Below are 19,885 nucleotides of genomic sequence, written 5' to 3'. Positions count from 1 at the left end.
TGTGCAAGGCCGCACGACACCGCCATCTTGTGGCGGCAGTTTATCAGTTTATCGGAGCAGCTACAGCGCGCTCTGTTCGCTTCTCATATGCGGTACGCTAACGCGCCATCATTTTTACACAAGCCACACCGAAATGTGCAAAAATAGGGGGCATAAAGGATTTTCGTGCCCAAATAACGCTTGTGAACGTAGTAGTGACGTGAACCGACAACCCCCTCAACTCACAGAGTTTATTACGGGGTGCCTTATTTCGAGTCCTAATAGTTCACGCAGGACAAAAACAGCTCGTCAGGTGTTGGAGACAGACGAGCGAAATATTAGCGGTAGTTACACACAAAGTTATACGCAAACATTGTGGTACGGACACATCGGGGTCACCCCCTCCACACACATGCGCCTCCGCCTGCTTGGTACTCACATGTCATACTATATAGTATGGTTCTAGAGGCCATGGTGGCACAGTGGGTTTGGCTGGGTCCTGCTCTCCGGTGGGTCTGGGGTTCAAGTCCTGCTTGGGGTGCCTTGCGATTGACTGGCATCCTGTCCTGGGTGTGTCCCCTCCCCCTCCGGCCTTATGCCCTGAGTTGCCAGGTTAGGTTCTGGTTTGCTGCAACCCCCTTGGGACCAGCAGCTTTAGTAAGTGTGTGTAAGTAAACAGGGTGCATTCAGACCACCTGCTAATGACTTCATAAAATACTCATGTAATAGTATGCAATTATGAAAAAAATCTATGTTCAGGAGGGTTGAGCAGCCACTTTTTTTCCCCTTTATCATTTTTTCTTCCTCTCCCCTATAGCATTCCAGCTTTTTTGTCACGTTCGTGTTCACCCGTGTGTCCTTTTTGTGTGTCTGTGCCTTTTTTGCATTACTGTTGTCTGTGGAAGCCTCTGAAGCAACCTGTTGGGAAGGGAGACGGTGCTGTACAAAATGAAATAATTTGTAGATTTTACACTACCTCACTGCCATTAACCACTTGCCCAAGGCAGGGCCACAGTAGTGCAGAACTGATCCCAGAAGCATAGCACTAGGGTAGTGAGGGTATACCCTGGATGGGATACCAATCCATTGCGCTGTGATTTTACACACACTGCAGTTATAATTTCATAGCATTGCTTTATTGAAAATATACAAACCTTCATTGTCCAAGCTTGACATAGGATTAACGAACTTGACAAAACAATCTACTCATCCAGTTGTAACCCTGAATGAAACTCACAAATGATCATTCTGACTAACTTCCCCAAATACCAAACACTCAAAAGTAATGACAACTTTAGGATTATACATAAAAGTCCCTTTTTCCATTACACTCTGCATTTCAGCAACAAAATGTTTCAATAATATTAATTCTTTCTTTTGGCAAACAGATCCACTTTACATTTGTTTTGTCATTCGAGTATGTGTCTGTATGAAACTGGTTACTGGAACATCTCAATGGCTTTTCACTCAATGCCTTTGGCCTTAAGTTCCTCCTTGACTCTCTTCAGATAGTCAGGGTCTGGGTATCCAAAGCTGGCGGAAAGCAAAACAAGATGTTAGTGGAATGAACAAAGGCTATAGCCAAACACTGAACCATAAATGAAGAACAATAAAAAGGCCATAATACACTCTCCATTTCCATCAAACACACACAAAGTTGAACATAAGAACTGAGATTCAAAACAGATTGGTTGCTCAACTAATGCATATGTTCTATGGCACTAATGAAATTTCATAAAGAGCTAATACCACAAGGGTCCTCCTGTCATATTAGTCTTGTGGTGAATGTCGTTCCAGGTGACTGTGTCTGAGAGTCCAGTGGTCCTGGATACACCCACGGTGAAGATCAGTTTCTGGTCAAAAGCCCTCTTCAGCAGCTCCAAAACTTCATTTCCCTCTTTGTTGTCTGGCAAATATGCTGACCGGTTCACTCCAGAGAATGCCTTCCCAGGATTTGGATGTTCTTTCTGAAGTCAAAATTTCAGTAATAACTCAAGACACTTTAAAGTATAGTCAGTGTAAAAACTTGACCTCGTAGTTGTAATTATTTGCTTGTATATGTTTAGGAACAAGTTACCTAATATCACCTTTTTCCCCAAGTTGCTAAAACAAATTCAAAGGGAAATGGCACAGGTTCTCATTTTAACAATGTAAAACCAGATTTTGAGAGTTGATTTTTAAGGAGGCAGTGAAGTGAAACCACAAGAAAGAGAACCTCAATAAGGAAAAGTCCAAACTTCTTACCGACTGAATTCCACTGTAAATACAATAAGTAATTTCAATTGTGCCACAGTTATAAAATCCTGGAAGAGGGTTGGCAGTACGACGGCATGTCATTTTTCCAGGAGGCTGGTCTCCCTTTATCACTCCAAATATCTTCTTACACACCGGACACTGGGGCCCCATTGACTTCACTGACTGTTCTAGGCATTCCTCACAGAAATCATGGTTGCAACTTAACCGTGTCTTCTTTGTGAACGTGTCCATGCATATTGGACAGTTTTCCTCTTTGGTCACAGTTGCTTGACTCCTAGTGGCCCCTCTGTCTTTGCTGGCTATGTCTCCAGAGTGTGCCAACCGACGCTTGTCTTCTTCATTGAAGACTGGTCCACCCAATTGTTCTTCAATCTTCTTCACTACAGGACCTAAATCCTCCTGTAGACCAATCAGCCTCCAGAGTCCGTTTAGCATTCCTGCTGCTACATTAGGATGAGAGATGTTTTCATAGACGTCTTTGACAGTCTGTTCCTGATTTGGGTTTTTTAAGGTGCAGCTAATTAAAGAAGTGGCTATTTTTTGATAGAGATCAACCAGTGCCTGATGGGCATGGAACACCAAAGAGGGACCCTGCCCTCGACGTGAGGAAGCCCGTACTGTTATCTTTTCAGAGGAATGATTTTCCGTAAAAACCACCCCAAATTTATTTTGGATTGCTTCCACTTTCTCTCCAAACACATGCTGGATGAACTCCCAGTGAACATGAAGCATGTCAACTCCTCGTGCTAGAGGGTCTCGATTAGCATCAATAAACAAGGTCTCAGACAGCCCAGCTTGTGATCTCTGATTATATGTAGATGGAATATTAGACTGCATTTGTGCTAATCTCTGAAATCTGTCTATGGTTTCTTTGGGACCACTCAGCTGGCAACCCTGTGCCGACACAGTCAGCTGAAGTGTGGAGTTTTTCATCTGGACCTCTTTTAACACTTCTCCTATGCATTCTGGATCGAGGATGATTTCACTGATGGGAAAACGCTTCTGGACAAGCTCAGTAAACTCACCAAGGGCTTTTTCAACTGTACCGTTTTCTTTCTGATCTGCTGCACTAACTGATATTGACACCATGGGTTCAAATCTTACTCCAAACCTATTCTGGATTTCTTCAATTTCTTTTCCACAGGCCTTCATCACATAAAAGTAGTAAAACGGAGGCAGGGAAAGTAAATTATGTTCTTCTTGGCCAGGTCTAGAGTTCAGATTAGCTGTATTCAGTTTTGGGCAATTTTGCTTATTTGCTGTCTCAGATAAGGGTTCATTGGGTTCTGGAAGGTCCACCTCCAACGTTTTCGAAATGAGAGGAATATTTTTCTGTGGGAAAAAACACAACATTATTACTTTATCTGTGTCTCTGTACAGTGTCCAGCCTGTCTTTCTTCAACATTACACTGACAGTTCAGTTTGAATAAGGACAGTATATTTATAAAGGAATGATAAAATATTTAGTAGAGGTGGCAAAAATAAAAGGAAAAGCATACACACCTGGCATCTTTCAGATGATGGGATTTTTGGTGGGTCAGCTGGTGTATTTATTATCTGGGAAAAATGTACCCTCACAGTCTTGTTCAAGTCCTTGAACACCAGCTCTGCTGTTTTTAACTCCAGCAGCTCTTCTAATGCTAAAGGGGTGAAACAGTATTTACTACATGTTTTTACAGATATGTAAAAGAAAGAACAAACAAATCCCAGTGAAACAAATATGCATTAATGAACAAAGTCTGCAGAGTAAAAGTCACTCACTCACTAATCATTTGCCCTTGTGAGGGTCAAAGTTGCCAGAGCCTATGTTGGAGTCACTGCACGCTAGACTAGGATGGGTACACCCTGGATGTGATACCAGTCCATTGTAGTTGAGATAAACACACTAACACACATTCATACAGTACAGAGTTACCAATTCATCTGAAACACATCTTTGGACTGTGGAGGAGACCCACGCATACATGGGAGGATAAGTAAACTCCACGCAGACTGAGATGGATTCAAACTTATGCCCAAACAGCCCAGGCACTATGAGGCAGCACTCCTATCTGCTGTGCCACCTGAGTCAAAAATGGTAGAATATATTTAGTTTTAGGGTCATAATGAACAAAAACATGTTTTTTTACCTGAAGCAAGTGTAATCTCCACCTCTGCAGAACGCTTGTTCTCCATTATCTTTAGCATCTTCACATCAACATTATTTTTGAAAGTTTTATTGAACATTGTTTGTAGCGCCTTCTCTAATAATGTTTGCCACTTTTTGGGCATTTCTTCATCAGGCCATTCGACATCAACACGGATTCTTTCACTGCCAAGGGGCACTGTAGGTGTCTTTGCACCCCTGAATTCATCCTTACTCAGATAAAGGTTCTGTAAAACATATGGTGAAATTTGATGTTAAATTTACCGTCAACCTGATGTTTGACCGTTACATAAGGACTTCCTTTTCCTTTTTGTTAATAATAAGATCTCTGACACATTCACTCTTTTCTGCTGCCTCTGCCACCATGTCTTTCTCTCAGACTGCCCTGGGTGAAAATCTAAATATTCCTTCTGTTGATAAGTAGCCAATTTGGATACCAACAACCATGAGAAGAGTTATGTGACAGCCCAACCTCACCTCATTTCCCAACTGTCCTGCTTCTTCTGAATGCTCTTGAGTTTGTTTCATTTCTCTGTCTTCAGCAGGCTGATGAAGAAATAAGAGTTTGAATGTCAAGTCTGATCACATCCATTGGGCAGCTGATAATGTTGTGGTTAGAGATGTTGCCTTCAAACCTGTAGGTTGTAGGTTTGAAACTCACCTACAGCAGTAGTACCCTTGAGCAAAGTACTTACCCTAAATTGCTCCACTAAAAATTACCCAGTTGTATAAATAGGGAATAATTATAGGCAGCTCACCATGGTAAATTACTTCAGAGAAAAGCATCAACTAAATGAATAAATGCAAATGGTGATCACAAACCTGTATCTGCTTTCAGATCTCCTCTGCTGTTAGATTAGATTGACAGACTCTGGATTAACAATAATATGCTTTTATGTGCCAATCATTCTGGACTTTCATTCTTTTGTTAAAAGAATCTTAACCAACTAAATTACTTTTTTTGTTACCAAATGAAATTCAGTTGCCTTCCTATGACCTTTACTCATGTCATATTGACCAATTTGCTGTGCTATCATTATTGCAGTGCCTTGCTATGTTTCCTGTTCCACAGTAAAAATTTTATGAAACAAACCACAGCAAAATCTGATGTAAGGCATTCTTTTTTCATTTTCTTTTTGCCATTGGATAAACAAGGTTTGAGCAGTTTTTTCCCATTGGATTATCTACCATGAGAAAATGTTACCCAAAGCTTCAGACACACTCAGAAGAAAACAAGGCATTGTGTGACAGTCCATCCCAATGTTTTTGATACAGTCACTGTTCAGTGCTCAGTTCTTACCCCATCCATCTCCATCTGCTCAGTTTCCTCATTTGAACTCGATGTTGCCATGTTGCGCTCTTGTTACTTCTCAAGCGCGTTTCTGAGAAACTTCAAAAGAGAAATGATACAGAAAATATGACGTTTCTAATGGTGGTTAGAGTAATCAGAAGGACCCAGGTTCAAATCCCACGTCCTGTTGTAGTAGCATTGAGTAAGGCACTTACCCTGAATTGCTGCAGAAGGAAAATCCTGCTTCATGAATGGATTGATAAGTGCAAATAGTGCAGCCTTGGAGAAAGAAAGGATTCAGGAGAAGGAAGAAGTAATAATTATAACGTACATAAGACATAAGATGACGTGAGGGAAGGCAGTCCTTCAATTGTGTTGTAGACATTTTTAATATTTGAAATATTAGATATGCAGTTTTAAATATTGTGCTATTCATATTAATAGAAAGATGTGGCTTAGTAGTCAACACTGCTGTCTTATACGCCATTGCATTGTTTTTTCTTCTTTTTTTTTTAGAAAACGTCTCAAAATAACTCAGTCATGAAGCAGTAAAGTGAAAACATTTCACTTTCGTTTTACTGGAAGGGTAAAGTATCTAACCAGCACGACAACAAACAACAACACTGCTTTTACTGTATTACTTACACATGAAATGGAAAAAAACACGAATCTGTAATTACAAAGTCGACATCTGACATGATACAAATAAATTATATAATTTCTTTATTGAAGGTTTTTATTCAGCGCTCGAGGCCAGTTTTGGAAGGTCTTGCAGTTGGCTACATCATGATTATTAGCACAGTATAAGTATACAGGGAATAATGGAAATGCGCATATTTAATTTAATATACAATACAGTATATACATACTATCATTTGCTCGACTTTGTAGTGAAACTCCAAGAATAATAATAATATAATACTCCGAGTAAGGCTTAGGCAGGCAGACACAGGCAGTGGGACAAACAGCCCAGCGCATAAAATCCCACAACATGACATGCAAATACGGACGTTTCGCATAACGGTAAATGTTTGGAAAAGAACACAGTAATATAGTAATGTTCTGGACCAAAAGGGCCGAGAGCGCTGGACGTGCTCCTTACCCGTGTGTGTGTACAGCAGCGACGAGACGTGTGGGGAGCAGAAACGAAACCGAAAGCGAGTGAGAGCGGCCTCCACTAGGGGGCGTCTCCCGCAGACACGACGGCTAATGCGCAGGCGCGCCGACTTGACCGCTTCTCATACCGCTGCTGCTTTCGCACCGTTCTGTGGCCTTTTTGGGAAAAGTCCACAGAATATTTGTTTTCACTAACTAAGCGTGAGAAAATATAGCTTACCATTTCCTTCTGGGGCTTTTAGATACGACTGATTTCATTATATTGTCTATATGTGAATTCCTTCAATGGAACAGGTTCATGTGATGTCATGTTTCAGTGGATTTCTTTTTTTTTACCAGAAAAAAATTAAAAAAGGTATCTCACAGATCACAAAATGACAAAAGATAAGCGCTTATCAAAATGCTTTGTTTTTATCAACCATGTGCCATCTTTTGGGGGATGTGGTGGTGCAGTGGGTCTGGGGTTCAAGTCCTGCTTAGGGTGCCTTGAGATGGACTGGTGCCCTGCCTGGGGCATGTCCCCTCCAGCCTTGTGCCCTGTGTTGCCAGGTTTGGCTCTAGTTCACCACAACCCTGCTCAGGACAAGTGGCTTCAGCATGATATGTATCTAGCTGTTTTACCAGTCATATTTCCTAAATTTTAGGTAAGATGGCATTAGTCCAGACTCTGTTCAGAAGTGTTTCAGGAAAACAACCCTGACTCATACTAACATCTTATATGGATTCAAAATTCTTATGAAATTTAGATATCATATTCAAAACTGATGTATTACTCTGTATCGTGCTTGGTTTTGCAGACCACAAAAATATTAAATATAAAAAGATATTTTTTTATTTTGCTTTTCTGTCTTTATTGAAACTTTATATTAAAACACACACGCGCACACACACACACACACACACACACACTTTCTGAACCGCTTATCCCATACGGGGTCACGGGGAACCGGAGCCTACCCGGTAACACAGGGCGTAAGGCCGGAGTGGGAGGGGACACACCCAGGACAGGACGCCAGTCCGTCGCAAGGCACCCCAAGCGGGACTCGAACCCCAGACCCACCGGAGAGCAGGACTGCGGTCCAACCCACTGCGCCACCGCACCCCCCTTATATTAAAACATTTCTTCATATATATTGTAATCTATGACCATCACATATGGTCCTGTACTGTGTTCAGCTCTTAACAGGCAGCAAGTGTTATTTACTTACTCCATCTGTCCTGATGATCCAAAATATTGTAGGCCCAACACGAGAAATCTAACCATATGTAATCTGTGCACATATGAAGGATATCACCAGCTAAAAACAAGGTTACAATATGCACAGGACAAGGACTAACAAACATCATCAGCCCTTGCAGCACTAAGGTACATCCCATGAGGATGAGACTCTGGGTCGATCCAGGACATGTTGGAGAGATTATGTGCCCAAGGGATGCTTGGGGAACCCCAGGTGGAACTGGAGTTAGTTGCTGTCGAAAGGGAAGTATAGTCTTTCTTGCAGAGCCTATTACCGCCTGGATTCTTAGCTTTATCACGAGGATTTATCACCTGGTTGAAATTTTGAAACTGAAGTTGCGTAAACATGACAACTTTCAAGGTACATGGATTATCAAAGTACCCCAACAGGGTTTTTCATTTACTAGCATCCTTGTTAGATGCCAACTATCGTTAGCATAATACATAGTCAAGGACCCGGACTTTCTGCCCTTTGTCACAAAAGCAAGGTACTGCTCTCCATCTCCATCACACGTGTTTCAGTAGCTAAACATAGCCAAGGACAATCAAATAACATTTATACTTCCATTGAAATACACAGTCAGTGATAACAGAATAATTGCCCAAATGCCAATTTTTTAAAAATTCTAACTAAAAACTAAAACATTACTTTTTACAATACTAAGGAGACACACACATTGCCTTAAAAAAGAGGAGAAACAGAAAGAAAGCTGGAAAGCCTGTTTTCACGTGACTGTAACCCAGTAAGTGGAATAATATTATTATACCGATTTGAACGAAAGAATCCTGTTGCTGTCCTGAACAGCACCAAGGTCAATTTACCCTGGAATAACAAACAAGTATTGAAGAAAACATGGCTCTTGATATATAGCATTAGGATGTCTGTATGTAATATACAGTAATTCACTGTAACTACTGCCAGAATCACAAGACACAATAGCTATGAAACTGTTTCAAGTGTTTATTTAAGAACTTCAGTACAAGCTTCCAGCACACATGCTTCCTGAATACATGTTTGTGTAACACACAAGCAGATTTAGCAACAACATTTGCATTTATTTTTAGCTTCTAACTGGCTTGCTGCTGCTCCATACATGGCATGGCATACAAAGCTGTACCCTTCAAGGTTTATAAGTATGTATCCCTATGCAGTAATAATAGCCTGTTGAAACCAATGAGATCACAATGGCTGTAACCAATATATAAAACATTTTTTTTTAAAGAGTGTCGGCATATTACTTGTACAAAGACCAATAAGAATTGAGAAAACTAAAAAAAATCGTAATTACTTTTCAGTATGACATACAAAACTCCAGCATACTCAGAACAATGTAGAAGTATTTAACATACTTGAAAAACATTAGAAACTGAATGAAATGTGGTAAGGTAGGAGTAATAAAGACAAAGCATTTTGTTACGTTAAATGTAAATACTGTGTAATTACAATAAAACGGAAATAATGAAGTAATAATACTTAAAAGATATATTTCGTTTGATTGATTGCTAAAGATCACAGACTTCAGAGACTCACCAGTCCAATCAGAATAATCTCCCACCAATCAAACTGCACAGCAGGTGTGATCTGGACTTTGGTCATGCTTTAGCTTTGGTCTACATGGCATCGAAATAAACCCTCTTACATTTTATGCAACCTACAAATCATAAACCTTTCTTTTTCGTACAACCTCCCAAAAACATTAAGCAGCAGTGACGGTAACTTTGACATAAAGGAATAATACAATTTCAGCAGAAGTGCAATAGCTGAGAAGGATAATTAAGGCATTTTCATGATCTGGCAAGCAATCTAGACCACTTCTTAAAACACCGAATAAACTTTTAGCCAATATTTGTTTGATCTTATGCTAATTGTCATGTTCCGCACCTATACTTTTTCATAACCTCATACACCACAGTTGAAAATTCTTCCATTTTTTCACTTTAGTTTCCAAAGATTAAAAGAAATTCACCCACCATTTTCAGATATGGTGTATTTATCAACTTTACCTGGGGACATGTTGATACCTCAGCTATTTTCACTTTGTTCTCTCACATTTGTTGCATTTCAAACTCATCTAGACTGTACTAAAGCTAAATATATTTGTTTGACAATTTACATAGGCAAAATTCTTCCAGATAAATAAGTGTGAACAGCCAAGGAAAGACACTACACTGCTTTTGAGAAATGGTCTCAGTGCTGGGTCTATTACTAATAGTCATCAAAACAAAGAGATGGGTAGATTACATCTTGGAAAAGAAATTTCTACAGTCACAAGTAGCAGGTAGCTTTCCATAGTACTGGAAAGTAACACAAGGAGTGATGTGAAAATTAAAAAAAAAAAAAATTACTAAGGAGGTGATCAGGAATCGTCGATATTCTGATAAAGTTTTATGCAGCTTCTCATGTGAACACTGGTGCATATGGTGGAAACAGACAAACTGACTGTACTTAAGGATCACACATCTCCAACTATGTCTCTCTTTCTCCTAATGTAATGCACAAACTGTATTTTCTATGAGATTTACATCGCTTTGGAGAAAAGTGTCTGCTAAATGAATAAATAAATGTAAATGTGGCCAAGGACACCGCGGTCCTGTGTTGCCGCTCCAATTTTAATTTCCATCACTGCTGTAGTACCCTTGTACAAGGTACTTGCTGTACTGCAAGCCACTGTGCAAGCAACATTAATGTTATAACAACAAAAATAAAGTACATTACAGTACAGTACAAAAATTTACCTGGCTATTACATACGGTTATATAAATTGTTTCTGGGAATTTTCATTTTTGTCCTATTCATGGTGGTATATCAAACAATAATTAAGGTTATTTCCTCGATTTCCAAAGGAAAAGAGCAAAACACTGCTAAATACTGAAGTAGGGAAACTATGAGAAAAACGTGAATTTTCCCATAAGAACTATTCTACCCTCAGGAAGCCAAGGAGTTTGTTTACAAAGTAGAGGGGTACTTTTGGGGCTGCTTAAGCTTGTTCTACAGTATTTTGTGTCAGTGTCACAATGATTGTATTCATGAATACAAAACAAACAGAATTATCAACACACACCCAGGTAAGCACCTCTTAAAAACACACTTGACACTGTCACCATCATTTCCCCAACAGCCCAAAGTCTTTAATATAACTGTAAACATTGAAGTTAAAGCAGGTTTACATTTGTGTCTTACTGTGACTGTAATTGAAAATGTATGATTGTGGATTTACTTAATAACAATATAAAGTAATGTAAAATGAGCAAAAGTGAAAAGGAAACATTCAAAATATCTTACTAATTTTACCTTAACCTGTCCATAAATTGTTCCAGAGAAGTGGGCTTTTACATTGTTTCAATACCAGATATAGCTTGCTGAGATACACAGGATTGAGAGTGCGTAGTGAAAAAGATTGCTATAGCTGAATTAGTTGGTCTCTTCCTTCAAATCATACCTAAAATATTAAAGGGAAAAAATCAGATGATGGTGTTACTTCAACAGTTAAAACTTTTTATCGTCATAAGCTGAAGAATAAAAACATTACATCTATTATGGTTTATTTCACAGTATAACAGATATTGCACCAATGTTAACGAAACTCACCACTGCGTGACTCCTGATGCAAGATCAATATGCGAAAGGTCTATCTGTACCTGAAAACATGAAGCACATGTTGAGTGTTAAGAGACACTGCGGAGGGCCTTTTCCCTAAGGCATTTTAACATTACAATGACTTAATTAAAATCACAGACTCTATTAAATTGAGATCATTAAAATGCTATGATGCTTTCTATAATCCGCAACCAAGGTGCGCATACTATAAACCCAGGGCACACAGACTGAGTTTTTCCTTTGGTTTACTGCCTAGAGAGTCTTACTGGGTGTTGTCCAACATACAAGGTCCATGATACATGAAAAAGACATGTGAACACTCACCTTGCCAATAATTTCTCTTTCCCGGCTCATGAAGGACACATTGTTCTTCACTGACAAATCCAGCTGCCTATGGCAAGCCTCCTCCATGGTGATATTAAACTCAAACCTGAATATGGCAAGAGTAAAAAAAAGACAGATTAAGACGTATTATTACTTCTTAGCTCTCCATTTAACTACACACACTCTCTCACTTTTCACTGAAGTCTGGGTTGAGGTCTTTCTTCTTCACACTGGTTTTCCTCTTGGTGGCCTTATGTTTATCTGGCAGCAGGATGAAGGACACATAGGGCTCAGAGCAGGCAGGCAGTGCCCTGGACAAACAAGAGAGCAAAAGGTCAATGTGGAGACATTACACAGTAATTAACATATGCACGTATTAATAAATACTTCCACCAGTGCAAAGGCACACATACATATTAAAAAAAACTGTAATTAAACAAAGCACTGCTACCCCACACAAATTATCAAACACCTAATACAAATAAAACAGACAAACCTGCAAGAATGAACAATGATGACCAGTCGATTCTCACCCTTGGGGTACGATATAGAGAGCTTGACCTGTCCACTTCTGGATGGTACTCCAGAAGAAGGACTATTAGTGCTAGTCGAACCTCCCTGACTAGCAGCAAACTGTGCTCTTCTTGAGTATAGAATCTGTCATGGAACAAAAAGGGTAAAACACATACATATCATAAAAATCTCTATCAGTAATATCTCAGATAATGGGATTACACTTGTTTCTTTTGTTACGAATGTGAGCTACAAATCTGTAAAAAAAAAGTTGCTTTTAACATTAACATTACCATTACTTTTCATTAAGAAAATACGACTGTGGGATTCAACATGCTTCCAGTGTTTACCGCTGGTGTCTAGTGTTTGACAGTGTTGGTTATCAGGAGCAACATGACAAATGTTACACATTTATGGGCTGAATTGGTCAGCAACTGATAGGGGAAAGAAGTTTGTGCAGAGAAAGTACTTTACAAATACAATGCAGATGAGAATTAACAACAATTAAATAATTTTTTTGAATTAAAAACCTCACAAGATATTTTTGTTAAAGCAATAAAGTTAAGGCCAGAAGCTGACAGACACTAGACAAACGTATGTAATTAAACGGTCAGAAATTGGGATCGACTAAGACTGTGGAGACAAAATATTTACATTTTCAGTAATTCTAGTTGAGTTTTAATACCTTTAGTACCTTGTTCAAGGGCACTACAGCAGAAGAGAAGAGTCAAACTTGGAACCTTAAAAGCTAAAGGCACCAGCTCTAACTGCAATGGTACCTTCTCTAATGCTATTAAAGCAACAGTTTCACTTTAGAAAAACTAATGAGAGCATCCCTGTTAGGTAAGTGTAGTTTTGGTGCAAAAAATTGATACATTTAGTACAACAAAATATTCTGGAGCTGCTGAGCAACCTACAGTATTTTTCTGTCAAAGTGCTGATAACAAAAACACTCACCCCAAACCCCATTTTGTCATAAAATTCAAAATACCACATGCCAAACTGGATTATGAACTAGTTACTTTAAAGCATTTTAAAACAATTTTCAAGAAAAATTTTGCACTTTTCAGGGAATAATTCAAATTCTGCCTCCTGAAAGTTGTAAGCATGACAGTTCCAGTTGTGCTTATTACCTTGAGTTCAGCCCTCAGCAGAATTTGGCTTTCAGGTGGAACTCCATCCAGATTCAGCCAGCGATCCAGTACAAGATGTGGTTCCTTAAGCAGTTCTCTGACAGGGAGAACCAGGGAACCAGTGGGTTGGTCACCAGTATGAAAGAGCTGTAAGCAAGAATGAGAGCAAAAGAGAGATTTCCATCATGGTACAAACACACCTGCATATCAATGATCAGAATGGGTAATAGTGTGAGTTGCTCTGAAAGACAATAAAAGCTGACTGCACTGATTTCCATGCAGCATTTTCCTGCACTCACCTTTATGATAAACATCTCTTCTTTGGGGTTATAAACCTTGAAGTAAAATGCCTCATTCCACTGGGGTGAAGTGGAACGATCACAAACCTTCAAAGAGAGGAGGGATAAGTGAGTGAGATGACAGTTATTAGCAAGTCTACTGAAATCATTCTGCAACTGTATGTAAACCATTTGTTAGTAGCAGCAGACAATGCAACACGGTACTATTGCACTGGTACTGTGAGCTCAGGAATTGGATAGGATCACTTGATAGGTAAAGATAAGCTTAACCTTTGTCTTGTATGACATTCCTCCAAGCGCAAGCTCTGCCCCCACTTTAGGCTCCTTTCCACTCTTCTTCATCTGTACACAGAACAGAGGAAAAGGCTGCAATATCTAAATGTACTATGTACCATATGGAATGCATAAGCTGGAAAAGTATACTTACAGGCAGTGCGTAGGCATGGTCCAAATACACAAAAAGCAGAGCAGCAGAGGGCACTGCTTTGTTCTCATAGGACTGCTGGGACTGTAACTGCATGACCTGCAAGTTCACATTCACAGTCATTTAAAAACAGTCATAATGGCTACTATGTGCAAATCGTAGAAATTTACTGCTGATGCAGCACCAGTAGAGTAACTGTGATGTGGAAGGGAAACAGACCAACCTGCCCTAGTTTAGCAGGGTCCTCCACAGTGGGCACCCACTCGAGTACCAGGTGAACACGGCCCGACTTTATATCATTCAGAGTATACCACTGTCACAAAGACATATTGAAAGGAACTTAATACACAAGGAATACAGCAAAATAAACAATTCTTCAGCAAAATAAAGTGACTGCAGCCATACAACTTGTACTCATATACATTTGTAGTATATTATCACCTGCTTCATTTAATGACACTTGAAGAGACCTCACCTTATCAATGTACTGGGTTGCAATGATGTCACTCAAATTAACTTTAAACCTGTACACATAACATAATAATCAAATTACATGTAATCCAGCAACAGTAAATACTCATTTTAATTTTTCTCCCGTAATTCTGAAAATGCTTCTCTGTATTGCACAGAATGAATAAAACCTTAAAGTAACACATTTAGAACTGAACAATAGTACTGCACTGCTGAAATTTTGTACAATAATACTGTGAATTTATTGAGTAATACTATAAATGTGAAGCATGCTTGGATAGTCATCACAACCCATTCATCCATATTACTGCAAACCGTAAAATATAAGAACAGTTACAATATTTCCAAGGAATCCCAGCACGCACCTGCCCAAGAAGTCATCTGAATCCAGGTCCTTATCATACAACTCAAACTGGACCTCCTGATCTGGAAGACGGGGCAGAACCACCTGAGGAAACAACACACTGTCAGTATCAGTGTCCTCAAATCAATTCCAATAGCCATAAAACTGAAGCACATTGTAGACATGTACAAAAAATTTCTCCAGTCAGTTTCCAAAACGAAAGTCTTCAAATGTAACCACTTTTTTTTAATTATGAGTTACCTCATAGAGTTCATTCCAAGTGGGATTGAGATTCTCCTTGATCACATGACTACGGAACTTCACGTTCCCAACACGGATCTTGACATAAGGGTCACTCTTCCCTTTCACCATGCCACCCATGAGCTTGTCCATTGCTACAAGGTCCTGAGCCTCCACCAAATGGATCCGCAAAAGCCCCTGAAAATTAATACCATTATTACAGTATTACTACTTACACTTGCGTCAGAAATATACTCCACCTGCCACTGCAGAACTGTAGTAGCTTTACATTATCTTACACTATAATAATTTCTTTGGTGAAACTGAAAATTTATTCAGATTATCTATACCACACCTCAGTAGCAAAACTGGGGTCAGGTGAAGATTTCTGTGTGCTAGGAACCACATTCACTGCTTCCTTCTGGACTACCCCAGGTGCAGATGATGGGGAAGAAGAGACTGGGACTTTAGCAGGTTCCTGCTCCCCAGCCCTGAGTAACAAAGGGAGACGACAGAAATCCAGGTCACTGTGTCCATCTAGTTGTGTCCAACTTACGGCTCACCACATAACAATGTGTAATTTAGGAGGAAAATATGTGCAAACCACTGTAACTCCTTCCAGTTCTCACTTACCCATCTTCAGACTCCACGTTGTGTTTCAGTTCATGACTGGACAAGGTGACCGTGTGTTTGGGTGGCATGACAGTTTGCTCAACCTCTAGAGCAGAAGTGGTGCTGTCAGGAGTGGGTCTCTGATCCCCACCTTCTCTTCTTGTTAAATCCAAGGTCTGAGATGAAGCCTCAGCAGCTGCTTCATCCTGGACTTTCTTAGATGCAGGAGCAGCAGGGGAAGGAGAGACAGAGACTTTGGCAGGACCCTGCTCCTCACCCCTAAGTAACAAAGGGACAGAGCAGATATTGTCTCTGCAGATCAACTGACATAAATTCAGTATCTATGTCTAGCTTTTTTCCAGAGGTCTCAGCATTTACCAGTATAATTTATCAGAAAAGTAGACACATCCTTCTCATAATGGGGTTTATTTATTCCATGAAATCAAGAGTTGTGTGAAATCCTGTTACTGTCATAACCACGCCCGCACCACAACCAGCAGCACCCGACTCCAATTAGCTCCTGACAGCAATCGGAGCAGTCAGCAATAAAAACCATCCCCAGCTCCTTCCCAGTCGCAGAATCTCTTTGAGACATCCGTCCCTCCTGTGATCATGGCTCTTCTACAGCGCCCTATCTGCTCTCCCCTGTCTACCTCCCTCCTTGTTTCCCTCGCCCGTCTCCTTGTCCCTTGCCTGTCTACTATGACATCAGTGCTCGCAACGTCCTCATCAACTACGTCCTTGGATTCTCCCCATGTACAACGTATGCGCCTCGGATTCACCACGACTGTCCCTGGCTATGAGTACTGCCTTGTCCCAACAGCCTTTACAACAAACGACCCTGTGATTGGGTCCACATCCGGGTCTGCACAAAGTGACAGTTGTGAGGGGGTGAAATTACCATTATAACTTATAGGGAAGAAAAAAAATCATTACTCGAAAATACATGTGACCCAAAACTAAATACCACCATAAAAGGTATTTTTATGCATGCACACTGATGTTTATAGCAATTTCTACCCTGTCTTTTAATGTTATATTTTCACAAATTAATTTGTTATTTATAGTTTCCACTTGTCCAATGCAGTCACAGTTGTCTGGAGTCTATCTGCAAGCATAGGGTGTGTGAGACAGTATGCTCTGGATGGAGATGCCCTGAAATTTCGGAGGGATGCTACCTTGGACTCAAACAGTACTTACCTGAAACTGATATAGTAAAAATTACTCAGTTACATGAATGGGTAAATATAGGAAATACCTTAAAACTGTAAGTCCCATTGAAGAATTGTGTCCATTAAATAAATATATATGCAATTGTAAAAAATGTTTGTGCCTGCTGTAGTAACCTTGAGTTATCCTGAACTGCTCCAGAAAATTACCCAGTTGTATAAATGGACTTATCACTTTACATTAGCAGTATGTGCTGGTCTGGAAAAAAGCATTACTATTAATAATAATAATCTGTGATTTCCATTATGACTGAGACTGACAAGTGTGACTGAAGACAGTTCTCGGTAGACACTAAGCATAATTAAGGTTCTGTACATCATTCAATACATTTATTGTGTTCTGTAATTTTCTTATAAGTTGTCTTTAGTGCTTAAAACATATTGTCTTGTCTTGAATGGCTGTTCTGATCCAATACCCAGGCAGAGAAACTGATGTTGTAATCAGATATGCACGCACTGACTGCATGCATGTATGGTTGTCCTGTGCATTACATCTTTGTTGACAATGCACGAAAGACATGTATGGATATGTGAGTTCAATCATTCTGTCGGGCAAAAATGCCATTGTACTGAATGACAAAATTGTTGTAAGAAAAACATATACATTTTCGCAAGAGTTCTTTTTTGAAAAGGAAGGACACTGCTAAATTTACATTTATTCATTTAGCTGACATTTTTCTCCAAAGCAACTTACAATGTTAAGCTGCTCAAAACTATTTACACAGGAGGGTAATTTTACTGGAGCAACTTCGGGTAAAAACCTGACTCAAGGGTACTAGAACTGGAGATGGGATTCAAATATACGACCTTCAGCTCCATAAACAGCAGATCTAACCACTAAACTGCCACCTGAGTACATGTAAAAATCAGTGCCCATGCTTCCAGTTCTCACTTACTCATCTTTAAGTTCTGCTTTGTGTTTCAGTTCCTGAGTGGGAACACTGATTTTCTGTCTGGGTGGAGTGACAGTTTGCTCAACCTCTTCAGCAGAAGTGCTGTCAGGAATGGTGAACTGAGCTCTCTGATCCCCTTCCTTGGTAATCTTTGAATCCAAAATCTGATGAGAAACACAAAAATTCAGTTTCATACAGCATCATGTAATCAGTTCAGGTGAGTAGTTATTGACACAGATTTATCCAAAGAATGCCAATTGTAATCAATAAGCATGAAATACGTTACAAGAAAGAAATATTAATAACAGTTAGAATTAACATTTTCTAAAGTATATTACTGAAGAGCAACATTATATAATGTATTGGGGATATGTTGTCTGTCCTACTGGTGAACTGTACACTGAGACTGTAAACATCACAGTGCTGTATTTCAACCTTACCTTGAGTTCAGCCCTCAGTAGAATTTGGCTTTCAGGAGGGACACCATCCAGACTCAGCCAGCGGTCCAGTACAAGATCTGGTTCCTTAAGCAGTTCCCTGACAGGCAGAATCAAGGAACCAGTGGGCTGGTCACCAGTGTGAAAGAGCTGTAAGGCAGAGTAAGAACAAAACAGACTCTCAATATTACACAATACTATACACAGGAAATAACTAGCCTTGACTTCATTCACTTATTAAAGTCAAATTAGAAAAAGTCCATCTATGAGAAGCAGAATAAGGAGTTGTTTTTCTACAACTTGTTGACATCACTGCCATTTCTCCCCTCTATTTCACTTTTGCTCATTTCCCTTCTTATTGTAGTAAACGTGCATTAAATATAACACTTTCCGTAACATTTTACTGTTAAAACTTCTGAAAAAATACACAAGCACTTAATCCAATTTACCTTCACTTTGAGGATGTCCTCTCTGGGTTTATGAACTAGGAAATGAAAGGCCTCATCCCACTTTGGCGATGTTGAGCGATCACAAACCTGGGAAGAGAATATAGTAAGTGAAACTAACTAATTTACGGTGATTTAAGGTGACATTCATGCATTATGCATTACTCCAGTGGTAAAAAAGAAGGGAAAGTCTACTGTACGTTAGTCTTGTGGGATGTTCCTCCGAGCACAACTTCTGCCTCCACCTTTGGCTCCTTGCCACTCTTCTTTAACTGCACAAAATCACATTATTGAATGAATACAGCAGTGCAAACCATAATCAAACTTGAAGACTCATATAAAGGTGTCCTAAGCAACAAAAAGCTCCTATGGTGGCTCAAAAAATACATAGCCTTTTAGGTACAATAGGCTTATTATACAGTTCAACAGCATTTTTGTTTGTTGCAATCATTTAACTTGAACAACGGGAGAAAAAAAAGAGTTGAAATAAGAAAGCCAGTTGCTTTCTTTTTGGTCCAGTGTTATATCAGCCAGTGGCAGGCTTTTAAAGGAAAAACTCAATCCCAGTGCAGTACAGTTGGTGCTCGGCTTCCAGGCTACTTTGTACTTTGTTCCAGTTCAAAGAAAGAATCAGTCAGAATTTGCAGACAATAAAAATGATTAATAAATGAATCTAGTTGTCTGTATTGGATTATTTCAAACTGTAGTCTAGAAAAACAAGCAACACTGTGGGTACTGTAACTGCTACACAGCAATCAGATGAAAGACACATGATGTTCTAACACACACACACACACATTTTCAGAACCGCTTGTTCCATATGGGGTCGCGGGGAACCGGAGCCTAACCGGTAACACAGGGCGTAAGGCCGGAGGAGGAGGGGACACACCGAGGACGG

The 19,885-nt window shown here is 39.7% G+C and overlaps 2 protein-coding genes across 3 annotated transcripts in view; both read right to left on the bottom strand.

Moving 5' to 3' along the window:
• Positions 1-1,159: 1,159 nt before the first annotated feature.
• dtx3lb.2 (deltex E3 ubiquitin ligase 3L b, tandem duplicate 2) lies at positions 1,160-6,840 on the bottom strand. Its single transcript, XM_018725455.2, has 9 exons — positions 6,775-6,840; positions 5,888-5,951; positions 5,682-5,771; positions 4,859-4,927; positions 4,365-4,608; positions 3,739-3,875; positions 2,224-3,567; positions 1,729-1,946; positions 1,160-1,512 (listed from the first exon to the last, which is right to left on the bottom strand). Exons 3-9 carry the CDS (start codon positions 5,730-5,732, stop codon positions 1,443-1,445), a joined length of 2,133 nt encoding a protein of 710 aa, XP_018580971.2. The 5' UTR covers positions 5,733-5,771; positions 5,888-5,951; positions 6,775-6,840; the 3' UTR covers positions 1,160-1,442.
• Positions 6,841-10,535: 3,695 nt separating this feature from the next.
• The window catches only part of LOC108918295 (uncharacterized), a 34,532-nt gene continuing 25,182 nt past the window's right edge, over positions 10,536-19,885 (bottom strand). For both annotated transcript variants that reach the window (XM_018725415.2, XM_029247732.1), the window contains 19 exons: positions 19,188-19,259; positions 18,991-19,077; positions 18,545-18,691; positions 18,108-18,268; positions 16,004-16,261; positions 15,726-15,861; positions 15,392-15,568; positions 15,153-15,235; positions 14,792-14,840; positions 14,540-14,629; positions 14,320-14,415; positions 14,163-14,234; positions 13,893-13,979; positions 13,594-13,740; positions 12,444-12,604; positions 12,139-12,258; positions 11,948-12,053; positions 11,615-11,664; positions 10,536-11,465 (listed from right to left, as the gene is read on the bottom strand). In XM_018725415.2, coding sequence (XP_018580931.2) covers positions 11,438-11,465; positions 11,615-11,664; positions 11,948-12,053; positions 12,139-12,258; positions 12,444-12,604; positions 13,594-13,740; positions 13,893-13,979; positions 14,163-14,234; positions 14,320-14,415; positions 14,540-14,629; positions 14,792-14,840; positions 15,153-15,235; positions 15,392-15,568; positions 15,726-15,861; positions 16,004-16,261; positions 18,108-18,268; positions 18,545-18,691; positions 18,991-19,077; positions 19,188-19,259 — 2,127 coding nt within the window. In that variant the 3' untranslated portion in view covers positions 10,536-11,437. The remainder of the gene's footprint in view (positions 11,466-11,614; positions 11,665-11,947; positions 12,054-12,138; positions 12,259-12,443; positions 12,605-13,593; positions 13,741-13,892; positions 13,980-14,162; positions 14,235-14,319; positions 14,416-14,539; positions 14,630-14,791; positions 14,841-15,152; positions 15,236-15,391; positions 15,569-15,725; positions 15,862-16,003; positions 16,262-18,107; positions 18,269-18,544; positions 18,692-18,990; positions 19,078-19,187; positions 19,260-19,885) is intronic.

The sequence above is a fragment of the Scleropages formosus genome, chromosome 22 (genome assembly GCF_900964775.1).
Source record: "Scleropages formosus chromosome 22, fSclFor1.1, whole genome shotgun sequence".
NCBI classification, from domain to species: Eukaryota; Metazoa; Chordata; class Actinopteri; order Osteoglossiformes; family Osteoglossidae; genus Scleropages; species Scleropages formosus.
Note: the sequence above shows the minus strand (reverse complement) of the source record. Positions and strands in the feature narration are given on the sequence as shown.